Source organism: Epinephelus lanceolatus, chromosome 24 (assembly GCF_041903045.1).
Source record: "Epinephelus lanceolatus isolate andai-2023 chromosome 24, ASM4190304v1, whole genome shotgun sequence".
In the NCBI taxonomy this organism is placed as follows: Eukaryota; Metazoa; Chordata; class Actinopteri; order Perciformes; family Serranidae; genus Epinephelus; species Epinephelus lanceolatus.
In genome coordinates this window covers 17,231,889-17,259,554 of record NC_135757.1, presented here as the reverse complement: position 1 = coordinate 17,259,554, position 27,666 = coordinate 17,231,889, and the positions used below count along the sequence as shown (strand labels likewise).

Genomic DNA, 27,666 nt, shown 5'->3' with positions numbered 1-27,666 from the left:
CACCATGACCTCTAGTGTGCACTGCGGCGGTGTGCAGCAGAGTGTGAAGCAGACGTGATGAGAGTCAGCACCTCCAAATCTGAGGCCATGGTTCTCTGTCAGAAACAGGTGGATTGCCCCCTCCAGGTTGGGGGAGAGTTACTACCTCAAGCGAGAGATCTCAAGTATCTTGGAGTCATGTTCTCAAGTGAGGGTAGAATGGAGCTTGAGATGGATTAGCGGTTTGGTGCAGCGTCTGCAGTGATGCGGGCGCTGTGCCGGAGTGTGATGGTGAAGAGGGAGCTGAGCCAGAGGGCAAAGCTTTCAGTTTACTGGTCCATCTATGTCCCATCCCTGACCTATGGTCATGAGCTCTGGGTAGAGACCGAAAGAATGAGATCGTGGATAGAAGTGGCCGAAATGAATTTCCTCCAAGGGATGGTTGGGCTCAGCCTTAGAGATAGGCTAAGGAGCTTGGACATCTAGAGGGAGCTCAAAGTAGAGCCGCTGCTCCTTCGCGTTGAAAGGGGTCAGTTGTGGTGGTTCGGGCATCTGATCAGGATGCCTCCTGGGTGCCTCCCATTAGAGGTGTTCCGGGCACGTCCAACTGGTAGGAGGCCCCGGGGTAGACCCAGAACACACTGGAGGGATAACACATCTCATATCTCTTTGCTCAGCCGCTGCCCCCATGACCCGGATTTGGATTAGCGGTTGGCTAGTGGATATGAAATAGTCGCTAACGTTTTTGACGAATGTGTTTGCAAACTGATCGCAGTAAACGGAAAACGGGAGATGAGATTTGTTAGGAGAGGATGACCGAGAGAGAATCAGGATGAAAATGTAGACAAATATGGGAGCAGAATGGAAAAGATGAGAGAAGAGGACGAAAGAAAAGGGACGTGAGAAACGAGATGGAGGAAGAAGGGACTGTCAGCGATTATTTGTTATGATGAAATTAGCTGCAGCTGATGATAATGATGCAATTTAGCCAGGCTGCCAGGCAAGGGAGGGCCCCCCGCTAATCTTGTTTAAAAAGCAACATTATGTGTTTTCCTCTTAGGGAAAAAGACTGCCTGATGCCTGATTAGAATTTAGATACTTTGGTAGTGCATACTGGATTGGGACAAACCTTTTGTCATTGTAATGGGAGGTAAAGAGCTTGTTGCACTATAGTGAAGGAGGCAGTGGGAGTTAATAGGTGCTGCAGTGTGTCATGTGCTGCTCTTGTTTGAAGTGAGTGTGTGTGTGTGTGTGTGTGTGTGTAGCACTTTTTTTTGTCTGAATGGGGCAAGCCTGTCAAACCCATCTGCTGGACCCCCATAAGACCTGTTCTGGTTGCCATGGTAACAGCGTCCTTATCTGTGGTGAGGGGATCTGAAGGGTGTGTTCACGTACGTTGTTTTTTTTTTTTTTTCTTCACCAATCCACAAGCCGCCTGCTGCAGTGCACCTTGTCTTTATTGTATCACATTTGGATTTATTTAAATTCTATTTTACTCATTGTTGAGTTTTGGATCAAAGCTCACCTCTTAAGCCATAAACGTCTGCTATTTGGGGAATACTTACAGTGAGTGTGTCTGTTTAGCATGAATCAAATCTAAAGCACAGGCAGGTGTTATGCTCCACCTGTTAAGCTCACAATAACAAACATTTTAAAGCCACTTTTTGGATGCTTTTGGGAGTCACATGCACTATAAAAGGGAAAAAGAAAAATGAAATAGAATAGCTCTGGCACAGCTATTTCGTCGGCCTTTCCTTCCTGTCTCAACACGTGGATGCTGAGACAAAGACCAGTTTGCTGAGCCGGTAGAGGAACAATGTTGTGCCTCACTCCCTCTGGTGGCTGATTTGTGAGCTTCACCATGCAGTGTGCATCTTGTATCAGCTCTCTTTTTCCTATCATGCCTACATCTCTCCCTTTCTTGTGCATGAACAAACCTAATCATATTTCCCTTCTCTTGCTCCAGCAGGTGACCTGTCCCCTCCCCGGCGTCCCAGCAGGCAGGCATGGCAGACGGTCGGCAGCCAGACGAGCACTGGTCCACAAATGGCCAGGAAAATGGCGAGAATGGCTACTCCGCCTACAGCTCTGCCTACAGGGAGAATGGATACCATGGTGGGGCAGCTGCACATCCTGGAACAACAGGTAGGAGCACGGACACTGTGACTTCTGAGTGTGTGTGTGTGTAAGCATGTGCATGCAGCACTGGGTCGATGGCATTGATTGGACTGCCAACACATACTGCCAGATGGGTCTGGGGAAATGTGATTGGTTCCACAGTGCCAGGCAAGGGCAGTCAATTCCCAAAAGGCACGTGTTTCACATTGGAAAGAGCACTGAACAGGAACAGTCTGCTGTAGCAGTGTTTTCAAAGGTTGAAGGACATTGTCGTGGTCCCTTAAGACACTTGCATGGAGGGCATCTGGACCTTTCCAGAAGCAGACCAGAAAGCTCAATGACTCCTGCTTTAAAATACTGCAATACTGCTTTGAGCAGGTATAACGCTGTTTTATCTTAAAGTGGAGCACATAGAAGATGGTTGTCTTTCACAAACTTGCTTGTTTTACAGATTTTACACTTTGCACTTTGGGAAAAAAATATCAGATAAAAGCCCTCCAAGTTCTAAGTTATGATAATGTGGTTGGCTCAAAGTTACTAAATCTTACAAATGAAATGAAGCATCGTATTCATCATATTAGAACTCTTAGAACTGGAAAATCACGGGGTGGTGGACATCAGATTTACAGCGAAATGCTCATATTTTGACTGATATGTCTGTGAAGTGATCAGTTCAGCTTAAAGGGCAGAGATAGAAGTATGAAAGAGAGGAATAAAGAGGAATGACTATGTGCATGTGTACATTTGGGGGAACCACTTTATTCTTTTGGTGAATTGGGTGTAAATGATGCAAATAAGGCAAATAAGAGACACGAGTATTTTAATTTTAGCAACCACTGAACACCAGGTATTTTTCTTTGGAAAACCACGTATCTGAATTTATATGTTCTCAAACCATCTCTTGATCAACCACACACTCAGCTGGGTCATCTCGAACTCATAAACACATTTTGGAGAGCAAGCAATCAGGAAATCAAGAGCGCTGTGTGTGATGGGGTTGTTAATCCAAAAGCTCTCTACATCATGAACTTTGATTTTCTGTTTTAATTCATATTTGATATCCTTAAAGTATGTATCTCAATAGTTCCAACAAACAAAAATATGTAACTTTTCCACATTAAAATGTGGTTACTCCGGCTTCGTCCCATAGTCCAAAGACATGCAGGTTAATTGGTGGCTCTAAATTGGCCGTGGGTGTGAATGTGAGTGTGAATGGTTGTCTGTCTCTATGTGTCAGCCCTGGTGATCTGTTCAGGGTGTACCCAGCTTCTCGCCCAATGTCACCTGGGATAGGCTCCAGCCCAAGCAGTTATGGAAAATGAAGTGATTTAAAAACAAATAAATTCAGAGAAATGTTTTTTTAAAGTAAAATATTTCAATGGTAAAAGTTCAGTAGAGTTTAGATTTCAATATTAAGTATTCAGTTGTTGTTAAATGTAACTTGTGTCAATTATTTGCTTCCATTCAGTGCCTTTGGTGTTTTTTATGGTAAAAATCTGATTAAGCTATTATAATGTGATTCTTTGTTTGTTTTTTTGACATTTTACACCATCTAAGGTAAGTTGGTGCTCTGTCTGCATTTATTTGACACTTGACATTGAGTGAAAGTCCCAACAAGCCACTAATCAAATCCTAGAGTAGCATGAGATCCATCAAATACAACAAGCATTATTCCAAACTCAAAGGGAGGCCGCCTACGGAGATAAGGTCAGCAGAGTTATTAGTTTTTCATTTCCTTCCTCCCATCCATGTCTTGTCTTCCCGGTGTTGTCTCTCTCTCTTTCTCTCTGTCTGTCTCTCTCTCTCTCTTTCTCTCTCTCCCTTCGCAGTGGATGACTCAGCCAATTTGCCTCCCTCCCCTCCCCCCTCTCCATCCGCTGAGCAGATTGGGCCCGTGGCACAAGGTACACCCACGCACACTTAAAACCACTCAGATCATTCAGGGTGAGAGTGTGGATGGTTTGAGAGTGGTTAAAAAAATCTCTAGAAGAAGACAACAAACACAGGGTTCTCAAGTTTTCAAAACATGGCAGCCACTGGCATGATTAGAAAAACTCCTCTTTGTTCTGGTCCCTTTAGTGTTTACTGTCAAGCTATTGCATGTCAGCTGATTGTCACCTTTAAGGAGTCTTCAGCATGAGCCACACTGTCCTGTCCTGTTCACACTTGTTCATTCTTCCAATAGTAGTTCGATATTAGTTTTCTAACACATACCAGTATATTATTGATCCTCGATACTGGGGCTAGACTACACAAGAATCCTTCCTCCCCTTAGGTTTTAGTACATAACCTGCCACTGGAGCCCTTCATTTCACTCGTCTGCTTTCCCCTCAAAACATCTCCTCTGTTGTGCCTTTGCTCACTGTGTCTATTGATTTTCTCAAGGAGTAAATCACAGATTGGCTTTCAGTTCTTTACTCACAGAGAACAGCAGAGTCTGTTTTCTAATCATTTCCTTCTTGCATGTGGCATGCAATCACCAGATTGTAGAATTACAGAGTCCCGCTGCATGGTTTATGGCTAATGCCAATGATTCATTAATAAAGAGAATAAATTCTTAGAGTATATATCTTTTAGCTTTTTAGTATTTTTCTTTAAAATTGATACATTCTTGAAAAGGTCTAATTTTACATTAATATTTGGGTTAACATATGCTATTTACATGAAGTAAGATGCTTATTTCTAAGCCAAATGTGCAAACTCAAAATTAAATGTTAAATATTTATCTGATTCTCAACCAAGACTAGGCTAGAAGGTATGTTAATTGCATCCCATGCATCTCCATCAGAGCTGAAAGTAACCCATGTAACCTCAGTTTTGTTGTCCTCCATGTCTCATCTATGTGTCCCCCTTCCCTGCTCAAAGAAGATATAATAGAGGTTGTCAGTCAACAGCAGGATGAGGAGAAGGAGGCTCCAGAGGAGCCCCACAGTTACCAGGAGGAAGTGGCATATGAGCAGCCTGGAGACTTGCTCTTAGAGCAGACAGATTATTTAACAGAGCCCCAGGCTTTGGGCTGCCAGCAAGCCCAGACACCTGAGGTCCTCAATGGAGGAGGTCACCAAGGTGAACACAGCCCGACACAAAAAGGTGTGTGTGGATTTTATGGGGTATTTGTGCGGGTGCCTACAGTTTGTGTGAGTGTACTGTATGTGTGAGCAACTGTACATCCTTCCTCTAGGAAAGCGTGTCGGAGTGAATGTCTATCGCTTACCTATTTTGCATGATCCTCTTGTGCTCTGGTAATGGGAACTCAAGATTTTCCGCACTTGATTTACAAATTGTGATGCGACTCAGGCTTTGCTGCCAACCTTCCTGCAGCTTTGTTGCTCTAAAATCCTTAAGCTTCTGCTTCAGTACCTGAAGTTGCCATGTGCAAAATAATGTGACATAGCATTTTTGATTTTGTGCTTTTTCATGCAAAACATAACCATTTGCTTTTCATTGGAGCGACATAAGAACACCTGATCAACCATATTGTAGTTGATCATTTCTGCACTTGTGTATTGCCAGCTACATTGCAAATGCAAGTATCACTGTCTATACTGTCAAGTGTTGCTAGAATTAGTTGTCTGTATATTTTTATGTGGGTTTTGCTGGAATATTGTGTGCAAGAAGGTGTTTCTGAGTACACCCACCTGTATGGGTGCTTCATGAATCAGTCCTGAATGTATTCGAAGTCTGTTGTATATCACTTGCTTTGAGTTTCATTGTTTTCATTTCATCCAAAGGCAAAGGATAATTCTGTTTTCCTATTGTTACTAAGGACACACTTTGGGCATTACAATCCACCCTCATTGGACATGTATCATCATTCTTATCTATAAAGTAAATAGAATCAAGAACATACCCCAAATAAATTTGCTTAAACATTTTTATCCTCGCAAAATAAATATTCATTCACATCCACAGTATTATTTTTTATTTAAACTGTAATAAAACCATTTACAGTTAAAAATCTTTCTTTATCATCAGGTTGACCATTTTTGTCAATCTTTCTGTATGCAATAGGAATTCAATATATTTGTGTACATTTATTTCTTGTCATCTAACATCATGCAACTCATTCCTTCATTCCAGTTCTGCACGCTATCTCAGGTGCTGTGACCCCCCTCTGTGCTGTTGTGGCCTGCTGCAAAATACACTGTGCTGTTTTGCTTTATGGACAGCTACTGTATCTATGTGCAGAAGGCCTGGGCTTGACTGTATTGGCTAGCTTTTGTGGATGCTTCGAGCAAAGCTTGTAGCTTATATGACCTGGCACAGAGTTGTACAGTATCCTTCAAACTCACAGCCCAGCCAGAAGAATGTATCAGTGAGGCATCTTGTGAGTCTGCTGTGAAAGAAGATGAACCTCAAGTGGCATCACTACCCGAGAAGCAGTTGGCAGTTGAAAGAACAAAACTTGAAGGTGCAGAACTCGCCTCGATTGAACCTCCTTCTCATTCTGTGAAAGAGAAAAAGCCCTCCGACACATCTTCAATTGAGCAGAGTAACCAAGACAGAGAGGAGGCAGCAGAAGAGGTTGCCGAGAGACACCTGCTTGTGGAGTCCAAAGAAAAAGAAGCAGAAAAGCCTCAAAGGACAGAGGAGTTGTCAAGTCTTGAGGATGAAGACAAACAAGAGGTTACCTTACAGAGGAAATCAGGAGTCCCTATAAATGAAAGCAAGGAAAAACAAGACACGGATGAGGGGATGAATAAGGAAAGCCAAGAGAGTGGCAGTGACATTAGATTGTGTGAGACGCCAGTAACTGACATTCAGAAAGTGGACCAAAGGCAAGAAGCAGTCAAGTCAAGTCCAGAACCTGGCACAGAGTTGAAAGCCACAACAGATATTTTTGTAGACCAAGAGTCAGGAGCAAAAACCTACTTTGAGACATCCTCTAAAAGCCCTGAAGAGGAGTCCTCACAAACCCAGAGCTATTATGAACTCAGCACAGCAGCAGAGAAAAAGTTAAGTGAGGAATCAAAAAGCCTCGTGCAGAAACTCGAGGAACAACAGGAGAGAAAAGACAAAATATCTCCTGGGAAGATGTCACTAGACCAAAGAAGCCTCTCCCTTAACATTACTGTTGGATCTTTGGCAGGACAGACCGTGAAGGGAGAGAAGTCAAGGACATTGTGTCCAATTAGTGGAAGCTTTGATGAACCTGAGGGTTACCCTTTAACACCAGCTGTAGAGAGCCAACACCACTTTCCTCCAGCTGTCTCCATTACCCCAACTACCACCGAATCACCTGAAGATACCCCCATCAAGGCAGACACACCTTTTCCTACTGACAAGCACAAACGTTTTGAACATTCAGGTAGTATCTCTGAAATGTTGGACCTGGCTGGAGACCTACCTCGGCCTTCATTAGAGAGGAGGGAGGTTGATCACATGAGGCGAAAATCTGTGCCCACCAATGTGTCAGCTCTGGTGGGGAGTTCTTTGGCCAAGCTTGCCTTAGAAGATCAAACCTCAAGAGTAGTGGGAGGGGAAAGCCAACTGGAGGAACTGGGCTACTGTGTCTTCAATGAGTACTCAGGGCCCATGCCTTCTCCTGCTGATGTACCCAGTCCTGGGGACTCTCCGCACCAGCGTTTCCCTTCTATGGAGAGTGAAGCTGAAGAGGAGCTTGGGGCCTCGGAAGGTGAAGGTGATCAAAAAGGTACGCAACAAGATCATAAGGAAATCATCCCGGAGATATCTCAAAAACCAGTGTTTGAAAAGAAAGATTCACCAGTCAAGAGTTCCTTGATTCTTGAAAAAGCTGTGACGAGTGGAATAAAACCTGATCGCCTAAGAATTCCGATGACTTCTTCAAAAGATAGACTGAGTGAGTTTCGTTTGGAGACAGGTCTCCCTGGTGACTTAAAGATCCAAGCCATCCCCGAGGTAGAGGTTGAAAAAGACCCCTCAAGAGAGGCGTCTCCCATCCCACCAGACAGTTCCTTTACTTTTAGTCCTGTGGAAACTGGAAGCAAGGTACCCCCAACCCCCACCACCCCCAAGTCCCCAAATGATACACCCTCAGAAACCAAAGTCACTGGAGAGAAGGCAGGAAAAGATGTCCTGTCGGAGGTTGAAGCAGAGAACGATCAAGAGTCTGAAAGGATTGAAAATAAACCAACAGAGGTGGATGAAGGAATGCAAAAATCTAAGCAGGAGGAATCAGAAGAAAGGAGGGAAGAACCAGAAATAGCGAACACAAACATACCTTCCGCATCATCGCCGTCATTAGGAGAGAGCACAGAAACAGATGAAACTAAGATTCAAAGTGAGCCACCTACAAGATCAGAAACACTAGAAAAGCAAGAGACCTCAAAAGCTGTTGAGGCTTTAAGCACCGAAAAGCCTTCAGATGTGAAAGATGCCAAAGTCCAGTTACAGTTACAGGAGGTGACTCTGGATAAAGTCGCACCAAAGCCACAAATATCTTCCCCGATCATCATTATACCTCAAGCACAAGTAGACGAAGAAGCAGATGAAGAGGATGACATTGAGATTGCAGAAGAGCCTCAGGAGGTTATGGAGGAAGCTAAAGTGCCTGTGCTCCCCAAGACTGATCAAGCAGAGGAGAGTCTAATCAAAGTGAGACTGACGGTAGGCGATCACAGTGTGGATGAAGATTCCAAGTCTGGAGCAGAAGAATGGAGTCACAGCGCACAAAACAGTGATGACGGGGAGCCTGCAACGGACAGTTCGCATTTGTCTCCATGCTCTGATCATGATCTACCACAGCAACCGGATGAAGGTAGTACGAATGAGGGGATGGAAGAGGATAAAGTAGAAGAAGATATGCAAATGAGTAGGGATGAAGAGATGAAAGAGGAGGGCAAAGTGGTAAAGAGAGACTCAAAAGGGGAGGAACAGGTGGAGGAATCTGGTTTGGATAGGGTAGGCAAGCAAAAAGAGAAGAAAACTTTGGAGGATGATGGGGAAGAGAGGATGGGTGAAGAGGAGGTGGAGGAGAAGGACATCGAGATTGGTCAGGAGGTGGAAGAGACCTCTGAGGTGCTCTGCCAGACCGGTCAGGCAGCTAATGATGAAACCACCATGGACGCCTCTATCCTAGATACAGACAGTGGCTGGATGGATTCACAAGGTACCCAGAGCTTGTAAAATTAATAGCTAATCACTTGTAAAATAAATGCTAATGTATATGTAGCACACTTTTTAATACCAAAAGCTAACTTGAAGCTTGTTGATAGTAAATCTTTATGTGTTTTTTGTGCTAAGCTAGCTCCCAGCTAGCTAGAAATGTGGAGAATTAGTCCTCTTTTAATCCCTCTCCACTGCAGATGATGACAAAAGTATCATGACTGAGAAAATCGAAGCCCTTCCTCAGGTCCAGAGTCCTACCAGTACACCTGTGGTGGACAGACCCGCTAAACGGGCCCCTGGCAGAGGAAGGGGCCACCCTGGCTCCACTGAGAGTAAAGTGTCCCGCAAAGTGCCCAGCCACCATCCACCAAGAGAGGAGATGAAGAAGAAAAAAGGTTCCAATTTTGATTTCAAGAAGTGTGTTTTAGCGTAAAGCAAACTGTTATGTACATTTGTATTTAACTGTTTTGTATTTTAGCAAATTCAAACTGTAACTTAATGTTAAGGTCAGATTTGCGTCTCTGCAGTACATTTAACTAAGGTTTGCATGTTGGTATAATCCTATCTCTCCTCTTTGCTAGTAGCTGTGAGGAGGGCTGACCAGAATAAGGTGTCAGCCCTCCAAAGTCGTTCTCCGTCTCGAAAGAGTGTAGCCAAAGCAGCAGCCAGACATCCTAGGCCCGCTCTGCTTCACGGCTCTGCTAGACGCAAGGCCACAGGTGAACACTCTTCACCGGGAATCATTGCCGTGGATAGAGAGAGTGCAACCAAATTCTCATGTACACTCTGCAACTTTCCTGGTATTATTTTTTTCCTGGCTTCACATACATAACAATAACAGAAATAAATATTGCTAGCTAAGTTCCAAATCCTGACAAATGCTGAGTTCTTAATTTGACCCTATTTGTCAACGCTGGAACAATTTAGGTTTTGAATTGTTGCTACAAACATACTAGAACAGGTATTTTGAAGACTTTGCTCTCTCTCTATTGATGGCTCTTTGAGAAATCAAGCAGGTGCAATGTAGCTGGCAAACATCATGTGCTGTGGCTCATTTTTTATTTTTTATTTTTTTTGGGTTGTTTTCATTTTGTCAAAAATTGAGTATTTACCCATGCTTAGCCTCATATCCATGTTTATTTCTGCTCACTGATGCCTCAGCAAATTGTGATTGGTATTTAATGAATGATCATAGCTACTCTGGTTTCATTCTCTTGCTAACTTGTATATGTTTACTGGAAATGGCTGCATGTCGAAGGTTGTGTGTTTGGTCAGCTGGTGTGGAAAGGTGTATGAATGTAAGGTGACTGAAATGTTGTGATGTGATGCCGAATGTGCAGACGGTGTTTCGCTGTTCTCGATTTGCTCTCACTAATGGCTCTCTGATGTTTATGTCTGGACTGTCTATTCACTACTTTTATGGATGTTTATATATGTTAAAATTCACACTCGCAAATGTCTCTGCCTTGCTGGTTTACTTTGGTTATTATAGTGTGATGTTTTCTTTACAGGTATGGAAATCCACCAGCCTCTCAGTGTGGCCCATCAGTCCAGGGAGAGGACCACTGTAAGTACTATCAGTAATGCCACATGCAATCACGTGTCTACACACTTGCAACATCATCATTAGCATGGATTTTTGTTTAATTTTTTTGAAAATGCATCTCACTCATTACTGATGGGTAATATGAATGTGCATTAATAAATATATCCTCTGACACACCTGACAGGCCAGCCTCCCCACTTAAATATTGCCATGCATTAATGGTCCTGTTTTTATGTTGTTGTTATCGCTGTGGCCGGAGGCATCAAGTTTTCGGGTTGTCCGTCCATCCATATGTCCAATTCTCATGAATGCAATAGCTCAGAACATCTGAGGGGAGTTTCTTCAAATATGGCACAAATGTCCACTTGAACTCAATAATGAACTGATTAGTGATCAAAGGTCAAGATCACTGTGACCTTGTGTCCATCTAGTTCTCGTGAATGTAATATCTCAGGAAGGCCTTGAGGGAATACTCTTATATTTGGTACAAACATCCACTTGGGCATGAGAATGTAACTGATTAAGATTTGGTGGTCAAAGGCCAAAGGTCACTGTGACCACATCTGTGGCATTCTTGTAAATGCAGTATCCTAAGAACAACTTGAGGAAATTTCTTCGTATTTGGCACAAACATCCACTTTGACTCACAAATGAACCAATTAGGAATTGGTGGTTGAAAGTCAAATGCCAAGGTCACTATGACCTCACAAAACATGTTTTTGGCCATACCTAAATAATTCATACACAAATTATGAAAAAAAAAATTGCACAAATGTCGAATAGGACAAAATGATGAAGTGCTAACATTTTATATCCATAAAGGTCAAATGTCAACTTATGACTCTGACATCATAATGTTCTGCAAAAACACTTTCAGGCCATTATTCAACATCATTACTCAGGAACAGAAGAGGAGATATTTAGTCAGACACTAAACTGGTGATGCTTATCTTGGGTGCCTTGAAATTGTGCTGATTATATAGATCTTCTGTGTTGCCCAGCTAAAGATGTGTGTGTCAGGAACACCTTAAGGGAATTTCTTCAAATTTGGCACAAACATCCACTTTGAGTCAAAGATGAACTGATTAGAATTTGGTGGTCAAAGGTCAAGGTCACTGTAACCTCATCTGTTGCATTCTCATTAACACAGTATCTCAAGAGCACCTTGAGGGAATTACTTTAAATCTGGCACTAACATCTTCTTGGACTCAAGGATGTACTGATTAAAATTTGGTAGTAAAAGGTCAAGGTCACTGTGACCTTGCGTCCGTCTCATTTCGTGAACAAGATAGCTCAAGAATGCTTGAAGGGACTTTCCACAAATTTGGCAAAATTGGCCACTTGGACTCATGAATGAACTAATTAGAATTTGGTAGTCAAAGGTCAAGATAACTGTGACCTCATGAAACATGTTTTTGGCCATAACTCAGGAATTCATATGCTCATTATGACATAATTTCATACAAATGTCTAATAGGATAAGATTATTAAGAGATAATATTTATATCCAAAAGGTCAAAGGTCAGCTTCACTGTGACATTGTAATGTAATGCAATAACACTTTTCTTTCCATTAGTCAGTGTCATATCTCAGGAAGAGAAGGGGAGACATTTGGACAGATACAGAATGGTGACACAAATCTTGTCCACCTTGAAACTGTGCTGTTTATATAGATCTTCTGTGTTGCCGAGTTGAAGATGTGCGTAAAGCACCTATGTTTTCACAGACATGGATGTAAACTGTAACTTGACTGGTTTACAGAGGATACAGCCACAAGACAAATCTGAATGGAAATGATGCGTTAAAATAAAGAGTAGGAAATAAAAGCCGCATGGTGATGGCAGTTATGTCTTTTTTGTTCAAATACATTTATTCAGCCCATTTCTTTCAAATCACACACAAACAATACTCTGTTGTTTCAAATGTGCGTCACATTTGTCTCTCAGTATTTTACATAACCCTGTGTATTGCATCATGTCAGTTGTTGTCTGCATGACAAACTGGATCTTTTCTTCGCCTGCTTCTTTTCATTCCTGCATGTGTTTTTCTTTATTTCTCTCTGTGTGCTTGTTCATTTTGTCTTGCATGCCTGCCCCTGTCCTTGTGCCAGCCTCGACAGAGAAAATCTGTGAGTATAGGAATAGTATGAGAGAAGGCAGACAACACTTATAATGTGCAGTACAGGGGCTCTGAGAAATGTCTTCAACTCCATCTCTCACCTCTGTACATTCTCACAAAACATTTTTATATTTCTCACTCATGTCTTTCTGGAAGTTTCATTATGTTTCATGTCCTTCGTGTAAACATCTCCATCCATTCAAGCTTTTTACTCACTTAAAAATTAAATATTTTGCACAGTAAGGTGACAGTTGTTGAGATATCATACACTTGCATGTAGTGTGTCTGTCCCTTCACCTCTGCTCCATCCCATCTCACTTCTTCATCTCTCCATTTGTCTGTCACCTCTGTCTCACATCACCCTCACATCCTGCATGCTCTCCTGCCTCTCATCGCCGCTTCGGTCCAGAGCCCCACGAGGGCCGTTCTGTTAAAGATGGCAGTTCAGCATCGGGCATCTGATCACCCGCCCCCCCAGCCCGGCTCTGGTTGTAGCCTTAAACGGAGCCCCCTGGTGCAGGCAGAGCTCAATGAGGCTCGCTCCTCCTCTGCATGTTCCCGCCAGTTCTCTCTGCCACATGAATGGGCAGAGAAGGTAAAATGAAAGGAAAACAGGGATTGAATGGTAGTCAATGCCGTGCACACTGCATGTGATTGAAGCCAAGTATTGACTATCCAGTGTGTGTGTGTGTGTTCATTCAGGAGAGAGCATACCGCAGCCCAGAGAAGAGGTCGTCTCTGCCCAGGCCGGCCAAATCTCTGACACGCCACATCCCTGCTGCTGAACAAGAAGACAGCACCCCCTCCAGGCCAACCTGTAAGAATACACACACACACACACACACACACACAAATACAGAACCTTCCAGCTTGTTTGTTTCCCATATTAACTCATCTCTTCAGCAGCACATTGCTTCTTTAATCTCTTGCACCTATACTCCTCAGTCACTTTCTTTTTAATTACTTTATTAAATTCTAACTCCTACCACCCTACACTTCCTTCCCTGCTCTTTTCTTCCCCCTATTTCCCTGACCTCCTTGTTCACTCCTCCCCTTTGTCCTCCTTGTCCTTTTGCCTCCCCCTCCTCGAAGCCATCCAGTCCAGAGCAGACAGCAGGTCTGGAAGAGCCCCTGGTATGGCAGGTAAACCACCTAGTAGCTCCTGTTAGACCCATCACACCCTCCTCATCCACATATGACATCTGATTCTTAGTATTAAATTGTTGTTTCTTTAACACCCAAGTAATGGACTAAGATTCTGTATAGAAGCGACCATCCATTGACAAAACATTCATTCATTCATCTTGGTCACACATTACTCTGAAAGATCTCCTTACATTTTGCTCCCCTCTTAATATGGTAACAGGGTTGTAACAAGCATGTCTGATGTGCAGCATTTGCCTGAAGATCTATTTACAGATTAAAAAAAAACCTTCATCTTCCAATCAGAAAGAAGGTGAAATTGAAATTTTGTTTATTTACACACAAGGAAATTATTTGGTCTATTTTTTCAGGTTATTATTTCATCTTAGATTGGATACAAAAATTCTGTCCATTTGAGTCAAGTAATTCTGACATAAACCAATTTAAGTTTCATTTATGTAAATAAATCATATAAATCTGAGAAGAAAAGACTATAGCCTTTTTTTTTCTAATGCCACGAGGCCACTACGAAGTCCCTTCTTTGTGCTGCTTTTGCATTTTTAGATGGGATTGCTTCTCCAGTGCGTGATTATAGACAGCGTTACGGCATTGCATAACTAAAAGAGGCGTGACATGTAACACAACAGCATCTGCCTCTAGTGTGACATAAAACATACCCATCAGCAGCACTTTCTAACCAACAACAATGGCATAACATGGCAATAACAATCATTTACCATCCCTTTTATATCTCGTCCTTTGCTCAGAGGGTCAGGAACTAACGAATCTTATTGTTTTCACAATTTGCAGACATTTACGGTCACTGTTCTTCTTCTTAGAGTAAATTGCTCACTGCCAACAGCTACTTTTTAAATCTCCCACAGCAGGTCACACACATAACATGACGTCAAAACACCACACTGGTCCTGCCCGGGGCTTTGTTCTGCCGGATGTCCCTTTTACACAGGCACTGTTTTGATGCTGTTACTACCACCTGTGGCAGACTTAAGGCGAGACCACTCTGTCCCCCTATTTCGCACTTGTACCTCATATACAGCATGGCGAGGTAATAGCATGATATTCCTACCTTGAGCAGGCAATGTAAACATAAATGGCACTAATGTTAGAACTCAATTGGATGGAAGTTTTATATGCAACTGAAATACAATAACTCGACAAATAGTCCAAATAATTTCTTTGAGTGTAGTTTTGTCTCAATTCAATGTAATTTCCATTTGAGTATTTTTTTTTTAATGTGTTGAATTTGGCTTTGTCACACCTGCAGTGACATTATCAGAGGAACAGGTGGGATCCATAACAGCAGGTTCCTGTTCCTGTTCAGGATGTTGTCGACTAAAATCCTATTGCCCAGCAACAAGCCTCCGGTGTTAAATGAATTCAGTTGCCTCTGTGGGCTTTCACAGCTTCCTTGTCAAACAGTCTTGTTTGACCTGGGTTGTTTGTTTTGTGGAAACTGAGCAAATTTGACTCCAATGGGGCAGTGCTGTTTCCTTATCATCATCATCAGAGGCAGATGAAGGATCATACACTCCAATCCATCTATTGCTCTAATGTTTTGTCTCTGTTTTTCTCTTTGTCCATCTGTCTTGTGTGGTTTTGTCTCCAGGAAGGGTTTCTTTCATTTCACAACTCTGTCCCTCACTTTTTCCTCTCTTCATCATTGTAATCCCTTGATTTCTCTTCTTCTCTCAAGGCACAGAGTCTGCACGTTCCCGATCAGTCCGTAGCGGCGCCTCCACCCCTGGATCCTCCGCCGTCACACCTGGCACACCCCCAAGCTACTCCTGCCGCACCCCTGGCTCTCGCACCCCCGGCAGCCACACGCCCAAGTCCTTCAGCGTCCTCCAGGAGAAGAAAGTGGCGGTGATCCGAACCCCGCCCAAGTCGCCATCCTCCGCTCAACGGCAGCTGAAGGTTCTCAACCAACCCCTGCCTGACCTGAAGAATGTTAAGTCCAAGATTGGGTCCACCTCCAACCTCAAGCACCAGCCGAAAGGCGGACAGGTAACAGGCTGGGCTGAAACCTGACAGACATGATGTTATTAAACTAAGGATCTCAACATGTGTCAGGTTCTCATGTGTTTAAAAGATATTAACAGGAAAAGAAATCACATATACAGCTTTTCCATTAAACTAACTCAGGATTGTTGGAACTTTGGTGCTTTCTAGCGAACCAGCCCATGTTTCCACCAATTTTGGGCAGAACCATTGTAATCAAGGATGTGTCATCAATGGAGGGTGTTGCACAACACACAACAGAAGTAAACAGCAGTAACAAGATGGCAGATTGCATTGGTTATCTGTGGGCTGTTGTTAGTTACAGATATTTGTATTTATCCATAAAACAAGTACAGACCAACTATGATTTAGGGCTAGGTTAAAATAATTCATGTGATTCAAATCGATCTTCACGTTACAGTTCACTCTTCAGGTCAAGGAAAACTTGCTATCTTTTGGTTCCAGCTGGGAACCAACTTTTCAGTTCTGAACCAGTTTATTTTTGGTTAAAATGCTCCAAACGGTTTAAAATAACGTGTGCTAACTAGAACTGAACCCATCCCGTGTTGCTGGAAGAGAGGTAATAGTTGCAAGAAGTCAAGGTCCAGCTGAACTAAATCTGCACCTGAGATGATTTTAAAAGTAAAAGAATCTTTTTGTCACTCCGACTGTAAATCTTTACAGAACCCAGAAAGACACACATTTTTTTCAGTGAACAGCAGAGGGAAAGATATGCCTTTCTGGGTAATGAAGTCCTTGAAACTTTCAAACAGCATGCATTTACCTATTTCTGCCACTTGGGGGCAGTAAAGGACAAAGTTATATTGTACACCTTTAAATAAAAAAACATTTAATTTGTCTGAAAAGGCTTAAAATAGAATTTTTTTTATTGTAATCTCTCAGTATTTAGTGCAAATCAAGCAAGACCATTCATTTTATTATATTTTTTAAAATATTTCTATTTGATAAAAGAGTTTATTACTGTATATATTATTTCAAGATTTAATGTTTTCACCTTATTGTAGCATGAATTGTAGCATGCTACTCATACATACAAGATGCAAATAAATGTGCTGTTAAAAGAAAAAAATAATACATAATAATGATAAAAAGACAGATGCAAAGGGGATCTTTATCCGTCTTTAAAAATAAGTTGTTGCTGGATATTTGATTTGAGAACATTTGTAACAGCCTTCTTCTTCTCTGTCTGTCTGTCTCTCTCTGAGGTGTAGAGATGTTGTAAAATGCTCAAATATCTCTCTTTACATCTTCACTATCACTCACTGCCTCCAAACCCCCGCCGTCACTTCCTCTGACCGTCCTCTCCCTGTCTCCTGTCCTCTCCGTCATCAGCTGCCTCCGGCCTCTCCCCTCACTTTCCCCTTGTCTCCCTTCTCCTTACCTCTGTCAAATTTCTCCCTATTGAATAAGACACGGACCAGCTTGGGCTGTACTAGGAATCGCATGTTAGTCTCCGGAGCAGATTTAAAATAGCTATCCTCTTAAGAATATTCCTGTCGCTGCCTCCAAGGAGCAGTCAACCTGCAGCATCATTTGCCCCAGGGATCTGTTTCCGTCATCGCTGTGCTGGAGTTTCCCTCCGGCTCTCTGTATTAATAATTGCAAGCAGACGGAATTACTTATTGAGAAGTTGCATCAGGGACACAGAATGAAAAGATATCACCTCACATCACTGTTTCCTCTTCACAAACAGGGGCTCGATAGAAAAAGAGACAGATTTCTGGTTCTGAAATGCACATAGAGGTGGACAAGCTGTTCGAGAAACTTTTTTAGACACACTCATCTTCGTGTGCGTGGTGTAACAGATGTGCTGTCGACTAATGGGCTGCAAGTTCTTAATCACATAACCAAGGCAACAGACAGTCTAAATGTCCCCGCAGTATTGCAGAGGTGAGACTGTTCATTAACCCCAGTGATGTATGATGTATGATGGAGGAGGAGGAGGAGGAGGAGGTGGTGAGTTCTTCTTTCCTCTTTGGAGAGAAATGTGACATAGGGGCGGAAATTTTTAATGAAGCTGGGTGACGCACGGCTTGGAGGAGCAGCACAGGAGCCTTTGTGGAGCACAGTGTGTGATATCACACTGAGAGTGCTCGATAATATCACACCAAAGAGTTGATGGTTGACTTCTTTTTTTAAATAAGTAGAAAAAGAAAGAAATTTTATATGTTAAACTAAAATGTATGATCTATTTATAGTCATATAATGTTATTTTATTTTGACACTAATGACCTTTTTCAAAATAAAACACTGAGTATGCACAAAAAGTAGTTGAAAATAAAAGTGGTTTGGTGGCATTTGATGTTCCACCACTGTAATTTTGGGTGATTTTTCTCTGCTACCTTGACAGAAATTTAAATAATTAAGTAGAGCTGTTGCATAATGTATAATATAGGGCTGCCACAAAGGATTTTAATGATATTTTCAGTATTGAATAATCTGTTGAATATTTGCTATATTAATAATTTGTCCATGAAATGGCAGAAAGGAGTGAAAAAGGACTGCTTACTTTGCTTGTTTTGTTGGAATAACACACCAAAACCTATAAATATTTACATTATTATTACAGAGGATAAAGAAAAATAGCAAGTATCAACATTCCAGAAGCTGGACTAGTGAAGTTTGTAATGTTTGCTTAAAAAATAATAGATAATTTATCATCGGAATACTTCATATTTCATTAATCGTTTCAGCTCTAGTATAATAGCTTTTAAAATATCCATATTCTTAGTTCGACTGGATTGTCTGTGCAGGTGCATTGTCATTGCTTGACCTTGCAGCTGTCTGTACTGCAACAGCTATAGAAGGTAGCGTAGGAGCTGCAAGAAATCCAAAAAAAATAACAGTAAGAGCAGTGTGTGCACCCCTAAATGTGTGTGTGTGTGTGTGTGTGTGTGTGTGTGTGTGTGTGTGTGTGTAAGTGTGTAAGAGGGAAGAGCTGTCAAGAGAATCCAGGTCAGGTCAGTGTCGACCGCAGACGGAGGCTTGCTGTCAGGGCTCCTGCGCATTTTCCCCTGAATCTCTTCTTCCCTTCTTTGCTCCCTCCCCCTGTGTTCACTGTCGGCCCTTTGAACAATGGAGTAGGCTTTTTCAAACATTATTTTTATTTTACAGAACAACACAGGATGGCACATAGTAAGAAATAATGTCATTGGTTGTATTAAACCACAAATGAGCATCAGTATATAGATTTTATTTATCTGTATGTTGAGTTAATTGCTTGCCTCATTACTTGTTTGTTTTCAATTTGTAAGTTTAGGCTTTGTGATATTGATTATCACCTCTGTTACCATTTCCAATTTTAATATAGCATCAGTCTGAAATGTGTTCAGCCAGAAAAAGTGTTTTTCAGCTCTAGTACCTAAGCAAATACAAGACATAACAAATAAAAACATAATTATGCTAATTTTAACAAGCACTGAATATTAATTTTATGCTAAATTTTAAAGAGCACTGAAAGATTTTCTGAATTTATTTTTTGATATTTGCTGATTTCGCCACTTTAAATTAAAATTAAAATCTTTATCTGAATTCGACCAATCAAATCTGAGCAACCGGAATCTATTTTCCAAAACTGGGAAACCTGAATTTGTGCACATTGACAAAAGTGACGTTGCAAATCAAGAAGTTTCATATTTGAATTTCAAAGAGTTGAATTCAAAACATATATTTAGATACAATTAAGTATTCAGTGGCTGTTGAAATTAAAATACTTATGTCTACTTATGATTTGCTTCCATACTGGTTAAATTGACCAATGACATTATTTCTGCCTCGAGAGCAGCTCTGAGAAATATTTGTAGAACTAAAAAAAAAAAGCATTGTAAATGTAAATGCATGTAAACACACAATGATCACCCATGGCACACTTGACTTATCTCAATAAGGCACATAGAGTGTTTTCTTTTTTTTCTTTTTTTCTTTTTTTTTTTTTTTTGTTTAAATTCGATTTTGTTTTAGGTTCAAATTTTACACGAGAAGCTGGACTTCAGTCATGTTCAGTCAAAGTGCGGCTCCAAGGATAATCTGAAGCACTCGCCCAAAGGAGGCAATGTATGTACGCCTTTCTCTTTTCTTTCCCTTTTTCCTCTTCTCTTTCTTTCTCTTTTCGACTGGGGCTGTTGTGGCACTCTCTCGTGCTACTTTTATGTGTTCATGCCCATCTGTCTGTCTTGAGCTAGAGAAGGGTTTATATCCAAAGTGCAAAACATCCATGTTTCTTCTTTGTCAACCAAGATGTAAGGTGCCCAAATTCCCAAACGATAGTGTAGTATTGTGGCATGGAAGCAAATAAGAGATTTTAATTTCTACTGAATACTTTATATTGAAATTTAAACATCACTGAAATCACAGCATTGAAATATTTTATGTTGAAAACCATGTATCTGAATTTATTTGTTCTGAATTCACCTATTTGAATTTAAAAAATGAAATTTTCATTCACAAATTCAGATATAAAAAATTAAAGTTTCAGAATTGCAAAAAATAGATCAGGTTGCACGAATTTGATTTTCAAATTCAATTTGATAAAAATCTTGAAATGGAATTTTTTTAAAAAAATCTATTGATTTGTGCTTTTAATTCTGAAACTTTAATTTTTGGATATGAATTTATAAAAATTGAAAAAGAAAACCAAATTTAGAAATTGCAAATCAGTATTTTTTCAGAATTGCAAAAAATAGATCCAGGTCCAAATTTGATTCTTAAAATCAAATTGATAAAAGTTAAATTCTTAAAATTTAATTTAAAAAAAGAACTTATTTTTATGTTTTTTTAATTCTGAAACTTGAATTTTTGAATTTGAATTTATAAAAAAAACAATATTTTTTCAATAATCACAAATTCAGATAAAAAAAGTTTCAAAATTTAAAAAGGTTGATTTTTTTTATATTAAGTTTTTAGATCTGAATTTGACCCATCAAATTTGTGCAACCTGAATCTATTTTTTAAAATTCTCACAATTGAATTTTTTTTATCTGACATTAAAAAAAAAAGAAAAAGAAATTGCAATTCAAAAAAATTCACATTTTGATTTTTAAGAGGTGAATTCAGAACAAATAAATACAAATACAAGGTTTTTCAAAAAATATTTCAATGCTATGAAATCTGTAGTGTTTGAATTTCAATATTAACATAGTGGCTGTTCAAATTAGAATAGTTTAGTCTCTTCCTCCATATACTGGATGTTGCACTCGGGAATTAAACTTCCATATATGCTTCAGGCTGCTGTAACAAAACAGGGACAAGTTCAACACTCGATGGATTACAGCGCTAAAAGTGCAGCTTCTGCTCTCTGATAAATGCCTTTATCCCTGCATAAAAAATAACCTCCATCAATATAAAGCTTCAGCTTGTTTTCTGTGGTCTAGATCAGATAAAATTCATATTCCCCAGCGCTGAAGTGAGCTGACAGATTGATAGGTCGTGGATTTAAAATTGGGACACTTTTAGGAGATTATTTTTGGCAGGAAAGCGGGAGGGAGGGGTATTTTTAAGCCCCCCCACCCATCCACTGTGCTGTCAGTGTTTGCTGTTTGTATAAAGAAAAGCCACCTTGTCATCCCCAGGTCATGATTCCAAGTGTTAAACTGGACTTTAGCCACGTTCAGGCTAAATGTGGCTCCCTGGACAAAATCCAGCACGCAGCAGGCGGGGGGAACGTGAGTGACTCTGCAGAAAAACACATTCAACCTTTACATCTAGACATGTTTGTGAATTATAGTTGTGGCGTGTTTTCATTTTAATTCAATGTTCCACCGGCATTTGGACTAAAAATATAATATTTAATGTCTTCCCTCGGCACACAGCATACAGTGTCTCTGCATCGTATATAAATCTTAATGTAAACACCTCTTTACAGCATGCAGGGTTGTCTCCCTGTCTTTTTAACAGTGTTTGTACTCGCTCTAATTCACATCACCCATGGACGATAAAGTTTAATTGAAGCACCTGCTCCCTGTAGCGTCACGTAGTGCCTGTTTTTGATGTCTGTGCTGTCGCCGCTCGCTTTCATGTTAACCTCTCTCCGGGGAACCAGCATCAGCATCTCTGATTCCTCATTGGCTTAATTTGCACTCATCTGCTGTATCAGTAATCATACTAAAAGACATATATTAGCCTTCCCGTCTAGCTTCCATCTCTCCAGCATATAGTTAAATACACTTTTTCTTGTGCACATATGTTTGTATGTGTGCTTTCTGCTGCTGCCCACAGGTCCAAATCCAGACCAAGAAGATCGACTTGAGCCACATCACCTCCAAATGTGGCTCCATGTCCAATATCCACCACAGACCAGGTACGGCAGGGTTTTTTTAAGCTTTGATTTAAGGAATTTATCAGGATTACATATACTTGTTCGACACTATTCTTCATTGGTGGAAAATAGCAAGTACAGTACTTGAAGGAACCCACACATACTTTCAAAATTCATACATTATATCCTCTTTAGATCCTAACTTTTGTTTGGTATGCATTTTCAGTTTCTCCTAGTTGTTGGGGATCAACAGGACCCAATAAGTTTAAAAAAACAAAATATTGTCAATGATAATAAAGTCCCAACGTCCTCAAATGAGTACTTCCTAAACAAAAGTGTCTCAGCTTGTTACTGTTGCTAAAACGAGTCACATTTGTATTCTATATCAAACTACAAACATTATTAATAATAAAAAAACTAGTTTCAACCCCAAAAATGTGATCAGTTTTGGAGCTTGTCCACTTTTGTGTCAGGGTCTTTTGTGACTGACTTAGCAGAGATGGCTGCCATCTTGTTTTTACATGGATTACTGTATTGTGCAAATGATCCTTCGCATGTTCACCGACGGAAACTTTGTTACGACTTTTACTTCTCTAGATAGTCAAGTTTGATCCTCTTCTTGGTGCCCTGCCAGGGCCACTAGATGGGTCAGAAAAGTGTCCATGAACGAGGACAAAATGTCTAAGTTAAATAGAAACATGAACAACTCTCTCCCAAAGCCAAATCCTAGAGTGCTTAAACTCAAATGTGTGATGTAATCAAGTCTAAAGTCTGGAATCGATTGGGAAGATTTAGAAATGGTCCATTCAGCATAATAAATACCTTTATTTTTAGTACTTTAAGTATGTTTTGATGCTAATACTTTTGTACTTTTACTTTAGTAAGAGTTTGAATTCATGACTTTAGTATTTCTACACTTATGTATTACTATTTTTACACAAGTAAAAAATTGCATACTTCTTCCACTGCTGTTTTTTAAAAACAATTGAGTATTTACACACATCTGACATCTGACACGGTATTTAGGGATCCTTTTCTGAAAGAAACATAAAACTAGTAGTTTTTTATTAAATATTTTAATTGCCCAAGGATGCTCAGCAGATTGGGCCAATTTCCCTGTTATGTTGAAGGGTCCTTATTGGAATAAAATACGTAAAAAAAAAGTAAAAAGTCTGCTCTGGCGACTCTTGGTCCGCAGCTGTAGCGGCTCGAATTTGGCCAGCAAAACCCCCCCAGCACTGAGTGTCACGGTAGGCTAGTGACCAGTGGCAGCGTTGGGTCTAACCTGTGTAACGGCAGCAACAGAAAGTCTGCTGACCTGGTGGAGAGTCGGAGCTGTTCACTTCATGGTCCCCTGGAGCTGGGGTTTGCACTGGCTGGATTTGTGTTGCTACATTGACTGGGAGTCTATGTCTGGAGCTGCTGTCCACTCTCCTCCTGGCGAGGTGGTCTGTAGTGGCGTGGGGTGAGGCGGAGGACATACTGAGATTTGAGGCTCTTGAATTACAATTTGCTCAGAGTTTATTATGGGATTTTTTTGCCTAGTGACACCAAAATAAAATTGCCTACTCTGGCCTTAAAGGGATAGTGCACCCAAAAAAGAAAATTCAGCCATTATCTACTCACCCATATGCCGATGGAGGCCCTGGTGAAGTTTTAGAGTCCTCACATCCCTTGCAGAGATCGGCGGGGGGAGCAGCTAGCACACCTAATGGCAGACGGCGCCCCAGACTAACATCCAAGAACACAAAATTGAATACACAAAGTATCTCCATACTGCTCATCCGTAGTGATCCAAGTGTGCTGCAGCTGCGACATAAAAAGTTGTTTCGAAAAACGTCATATGAACTTTGTTCTTAGCCTCACTGTAGCCTGTAGCTCTGACTGCTTCTCTGTGCTCTGCGTTCACGCGTGCACGCTCAGGGTGATCGGTGATGCGCGGTCTCTGAAGAGCAGCAGTCTCGTCAGTACTGATGTCCAGATTCTCAAGTGCAGGCATCGCCAATTCCCAGTCTGAGCAGCAAAGACTTTCCTCATTCATTGGCATTGCTTTGCATTTGAAACAACTACACCACCAGGTTTCCAGTGCTCGACTCTGGTATTCTGCGGCTGGCTGAGGCTCATGAGCTGTGGCGGCTGCTTCGTCCAGTAGCCTGAGTTCGCGTCCGTATACTCGGGCTCAAACAAATACGGCTCAAAAAAGAAATGCTGTTCCTCCTCAATTTCAAAGTCTTCAGACATGTTGGGCTGTCCTTGCTAAAAGACTGTAGTGCAAATTATCTTTTAGCTACTGTGGTTACTGTTGTCTCCCCCTGCGGTGCACGTGTCACGTGATGTAAACACGGGTGAGCAAAGCTCATGCTTTCACTGGTCTCGCGCAGGTGCGCACACATGAGCGCGGAGCACAGAGAAGCAGTCAGAGCTACAGGCTACAGTGAGGCTAAAAACAGAGTTCGTATGACGTTTTTCAAAACAACTTTTTATGTCGGGGCTGCAGCACACTTGGATCACTACGGATGAGCAGTATGGAGATACTTTGTGGATTCAATTTTGTGTTCTTGGACGTTAGTCTGGGTCACCGTCTGCCACTAGGTGTGCTAGCCGCTCCCCCCGCCGATCTCCGCAAGGGATGTGAGGACTCTAAAACTTCACCCGGGCCTCCATCGGCATATGGGTGAGTAGATAATGGCTGAATTTTCATTTTTGGGTGCACTATCCCTTTAATAGCTTTTATTGAAGTCTTCACTACATGTATTATATGAGTTCAGACAGACATGAATGTAAACTGCAACTTGACTGGTTGGCAGAGGATTACAGCAGCAAGGCAGTAATTCTCGGTTAAAATATGCAATGCATGTTTTTGCCATCATGTCAAATGAGGGAAATATTCTTTGTAATTTATGATGGTAATTTCAACCTCGTCCCCCAACCCGAAATGATACTGTGTGTATCAAGAGAGTAAATAGATAAAGCTGTTGTTTTTTGGCACTGCAGTGTGCACACTCAGATTCTTTGCCTCGAGTGTTGCTCAGGAGAAGCCTGCAGGCAAGTGATGCCCCATGGGTTTCATGCTTTTCTTCTCCTTCTGTCCTGTTCCCAGGAGGAGGTCATGTGCGCATTGAAAATGTGAAGCTGGACTTTAAAGACAAGGCCCACGCCAAGGTCGGCTCCCTGGGCAACACCAGCCATGTTCCTGGAGGCGGGAATGTTATGGTAAAAAGAAGCACACAGATACAGCTTCCTGTCAATGCCAGTTTCTGTGAAAATAAAGACGAGAAAACACCTCTGACCTTTTCAATTTTTTTTATGCACCCGCCAGATTGAGAGCCACAAGCTGACCTTCCGGGAAACGGCCAAAGCCCGAGTGGATCATGGCGCAGAAATCATCGTCACCCACTCCCCTGGCATCGAGACGGGAGGCACTTCCCCTCGCCTGTCCTCCTCCGGCAGCATCAATATGATGGAGTCACCTCAGCTCTCCACGCTGGCCCAGGATGTCACCGCTGCCCTCGCCAAACAGGGCTTATGAGCGGGCTCCCTCTCCTTCGGATAGCCTCCAAAAAATCTACACCATCACTCCTCTTCCCATCAATTTCACTCATAAGCATCCAGTGTTCTCCCGAGGTCCTTCACTGCAACACGACCCCCACACACGTGACCCCAAAGGTTCTACAGTTACAGCTGATAGACTGTCTCGTCCATCAATGACCCTTCTGGCCCTCTCTGTGGGATTATAAAAACTGAATTCTAAGATTATGCTTCATTCACACCTTTAAAAGGAACATGCCCAGTCACTTTTTATTTCTCATTTTTGTTCACTCAAACATGGACTTTTCTGTTTTGTTTTAGATAGGCTGTACATGAAGGTTTTGAATGGATGTTCGTCTAAGAAGGCATTGACGGTTTTAAGATTGTACAGTGATTTTTTTTTTAGCGTGAAAAGCATCACATTCCACGTGTTTGGAGATAAACGGTATGGTGCATAATGTTCATTCAGAATTTATATGGTACTGAATGCAAGAAATAGCTACTAGATACTAGACGCTAGTCTTAAAGATACAACAGCGAGAGACTTAAGTTACAGAAAAGTGGCGCGTAACTGTATCTGCAAAAGAATGGCTGATGAGCATGTCTGCTAAAATGTGACATGACGGGAATTTTCGTTTGTCGGTTTTAATCTTATGGTTTCCTGATATGTGCTGAATTGTTGGAAAAAAATTGTGCTCTCCTGTTTCTTTTTATATATGTCACTGTAGTGGAAGTTGTTACAGTTTTGTATGTTCCCTGTGGCTGCACTGGCTTATTAGCACTTCCATGTGGATAACCACTGCAGTTATGTCGAGTCAAACGCTAAAAGGCTAGCTTTCCAATAGATTTTTGTTTTCTTTTTCGCGAACCAATGGGCTGCTCTTTTTGTTTGGTTCTACATTAGCTCTGTGATTTTATTAGGCTACAACAACGCTGTTATGCTGGCATGGCAAATAAATGATAAATAAATTAGATCTATTTGGAGCGAACTTAAACTTTTCAGTGTGAGTGTAAATGGCCAGGATGCATTCTAGTGTTCAAGGTCAGATCCCTAAACCGGCCCCTCATGCTCCTGTGATGTTTCTCCTTTTACAGAGACTGGGTTGTACATTGTATTTGAAAGGGGCGATGGGCCCAATGTTTGTTTAAAAAGTGGCAAGTATGAAGCTTTATATGAAAACATTCCATAAAAAGAGCAGCTATCTGGCCATTTTGTGCGGATGAACCGGTAACTTTACAGGAAATTAAAGCAGAAACGAAGAAGACAAGAAGAATGGGAGTAACCCTCAACTTGCAGCTGTTAGAATTCATTTAAAAAAAAGTAAAAAACAAAACTGTTCTAGCATATTCTCTGCTCACCATTGTGAAATTCCTCTGCCCCCTTTTTCCTCCTCCCCCAGGTGTCAGTTGCCCCTCCAGTGTTTTTCTGTGCTTCCTATATCCGCGCCTCCCTCCTCCCCCGGCCCCTCTTTGCCTGTGTAAGTGTATTTAAAAGACCATGTAGATGTGTGCACACTTTCCCATGTTTGAGACGTACTGATGACAAATGCTCCTACAGGATGATGACAACAGAAATAAAGAAAATAAAAACAGGTTCACTCTTGTGTCGCGTATGAATTCTCAGAAAATATTGTCATCAGCATTTACTTTTTAATCCAGTGTAGCGAAATTGGAACATGTTGGAATGGTGGTGTCAGTTGGATCTGTGATGGAAATGAATCATGTTTTATATTTACCTTACCACTTTTATTGTGAAAAACATTGTTGTCTACATGAAGGCAAGTGTTGGGGGATGCTAGCACATTTCGAGTTTATTTATATAATATTATTATATAATATTTTTGCCCTTCTG

General features: G+C 41.3%; 1 protein-coding gene across 10 annotated transcripts in view; it reads left to right on the top strand.

The window, feature by feature from the left end:
- The window catches only part of LOC117255240 (uncharacterized), a 79,939-nt gene extending 52,532 nt beyond the window's left edge, over positions 1-27,407 (top strand). Inside the window, exons 4-17 of one of the 10 annotated variants that reach the window (XM_033623929.2) lie at positions 1,949-2,124; positions 3,927-4,001; positions 6,392-9,187; positions 9,384-9,581; positions 9,768-9,905; positions 10,698-10,753; positions 13,553-13,667; positions 13,943-13,993; positions 15,708-16,018; positions 19,994-20,086; positions 21,601-21,693; positions 22,247-22,328; positions 25,387-25,499; positions 25,606-27,407. In XM_033623929.2, the coding sequence (XP_033479820.1) occupies positions 1,986-2,124; positions 3,927-4,001; positions 6,392-9,187; positions 9,384-9,581; positions 9,768-9,905; positions 10,698-10,753; positions 13,553-13,667; positions 13,943-13,993; positions 15,708-16,018; positions 19,994-20,086; positions 21,601-21,693; positions 22,247-22,328; positions 25,387-25,499; positions 25,606-25,815 (4,470 nt within the window). In that variant the 5' untranslated portion in view covers positions 1,949-1,985 and the 3' untranslated portion in view covers positions 25,816-27,407. Of the gene's footprint in view, positions 1-1,945; positions 2,125-3,926; positions 4,002-4,962; positions 5,188-6,391; positions 9,188-9,383; positions 9,582-9,767; positions 9,906-10,697; positions 10,754-13,552; positions 13,668-13,942; positions 13,994-15,707; positions 16,019-19,993; positions 20,087-21,600; positions 21,694-22,246; positions 22,329-25,386; positions 25,500-25,605 lie in introns of all 10 variants that reach the window. The other 9 variants (XM_033623930.2, XM_033623928.2, XM_033623931.2 and 6 more) reach the window with 9 other exon arrangements.
- Positions 27,408-27,666: the final 259 nt, after the last annotated feature.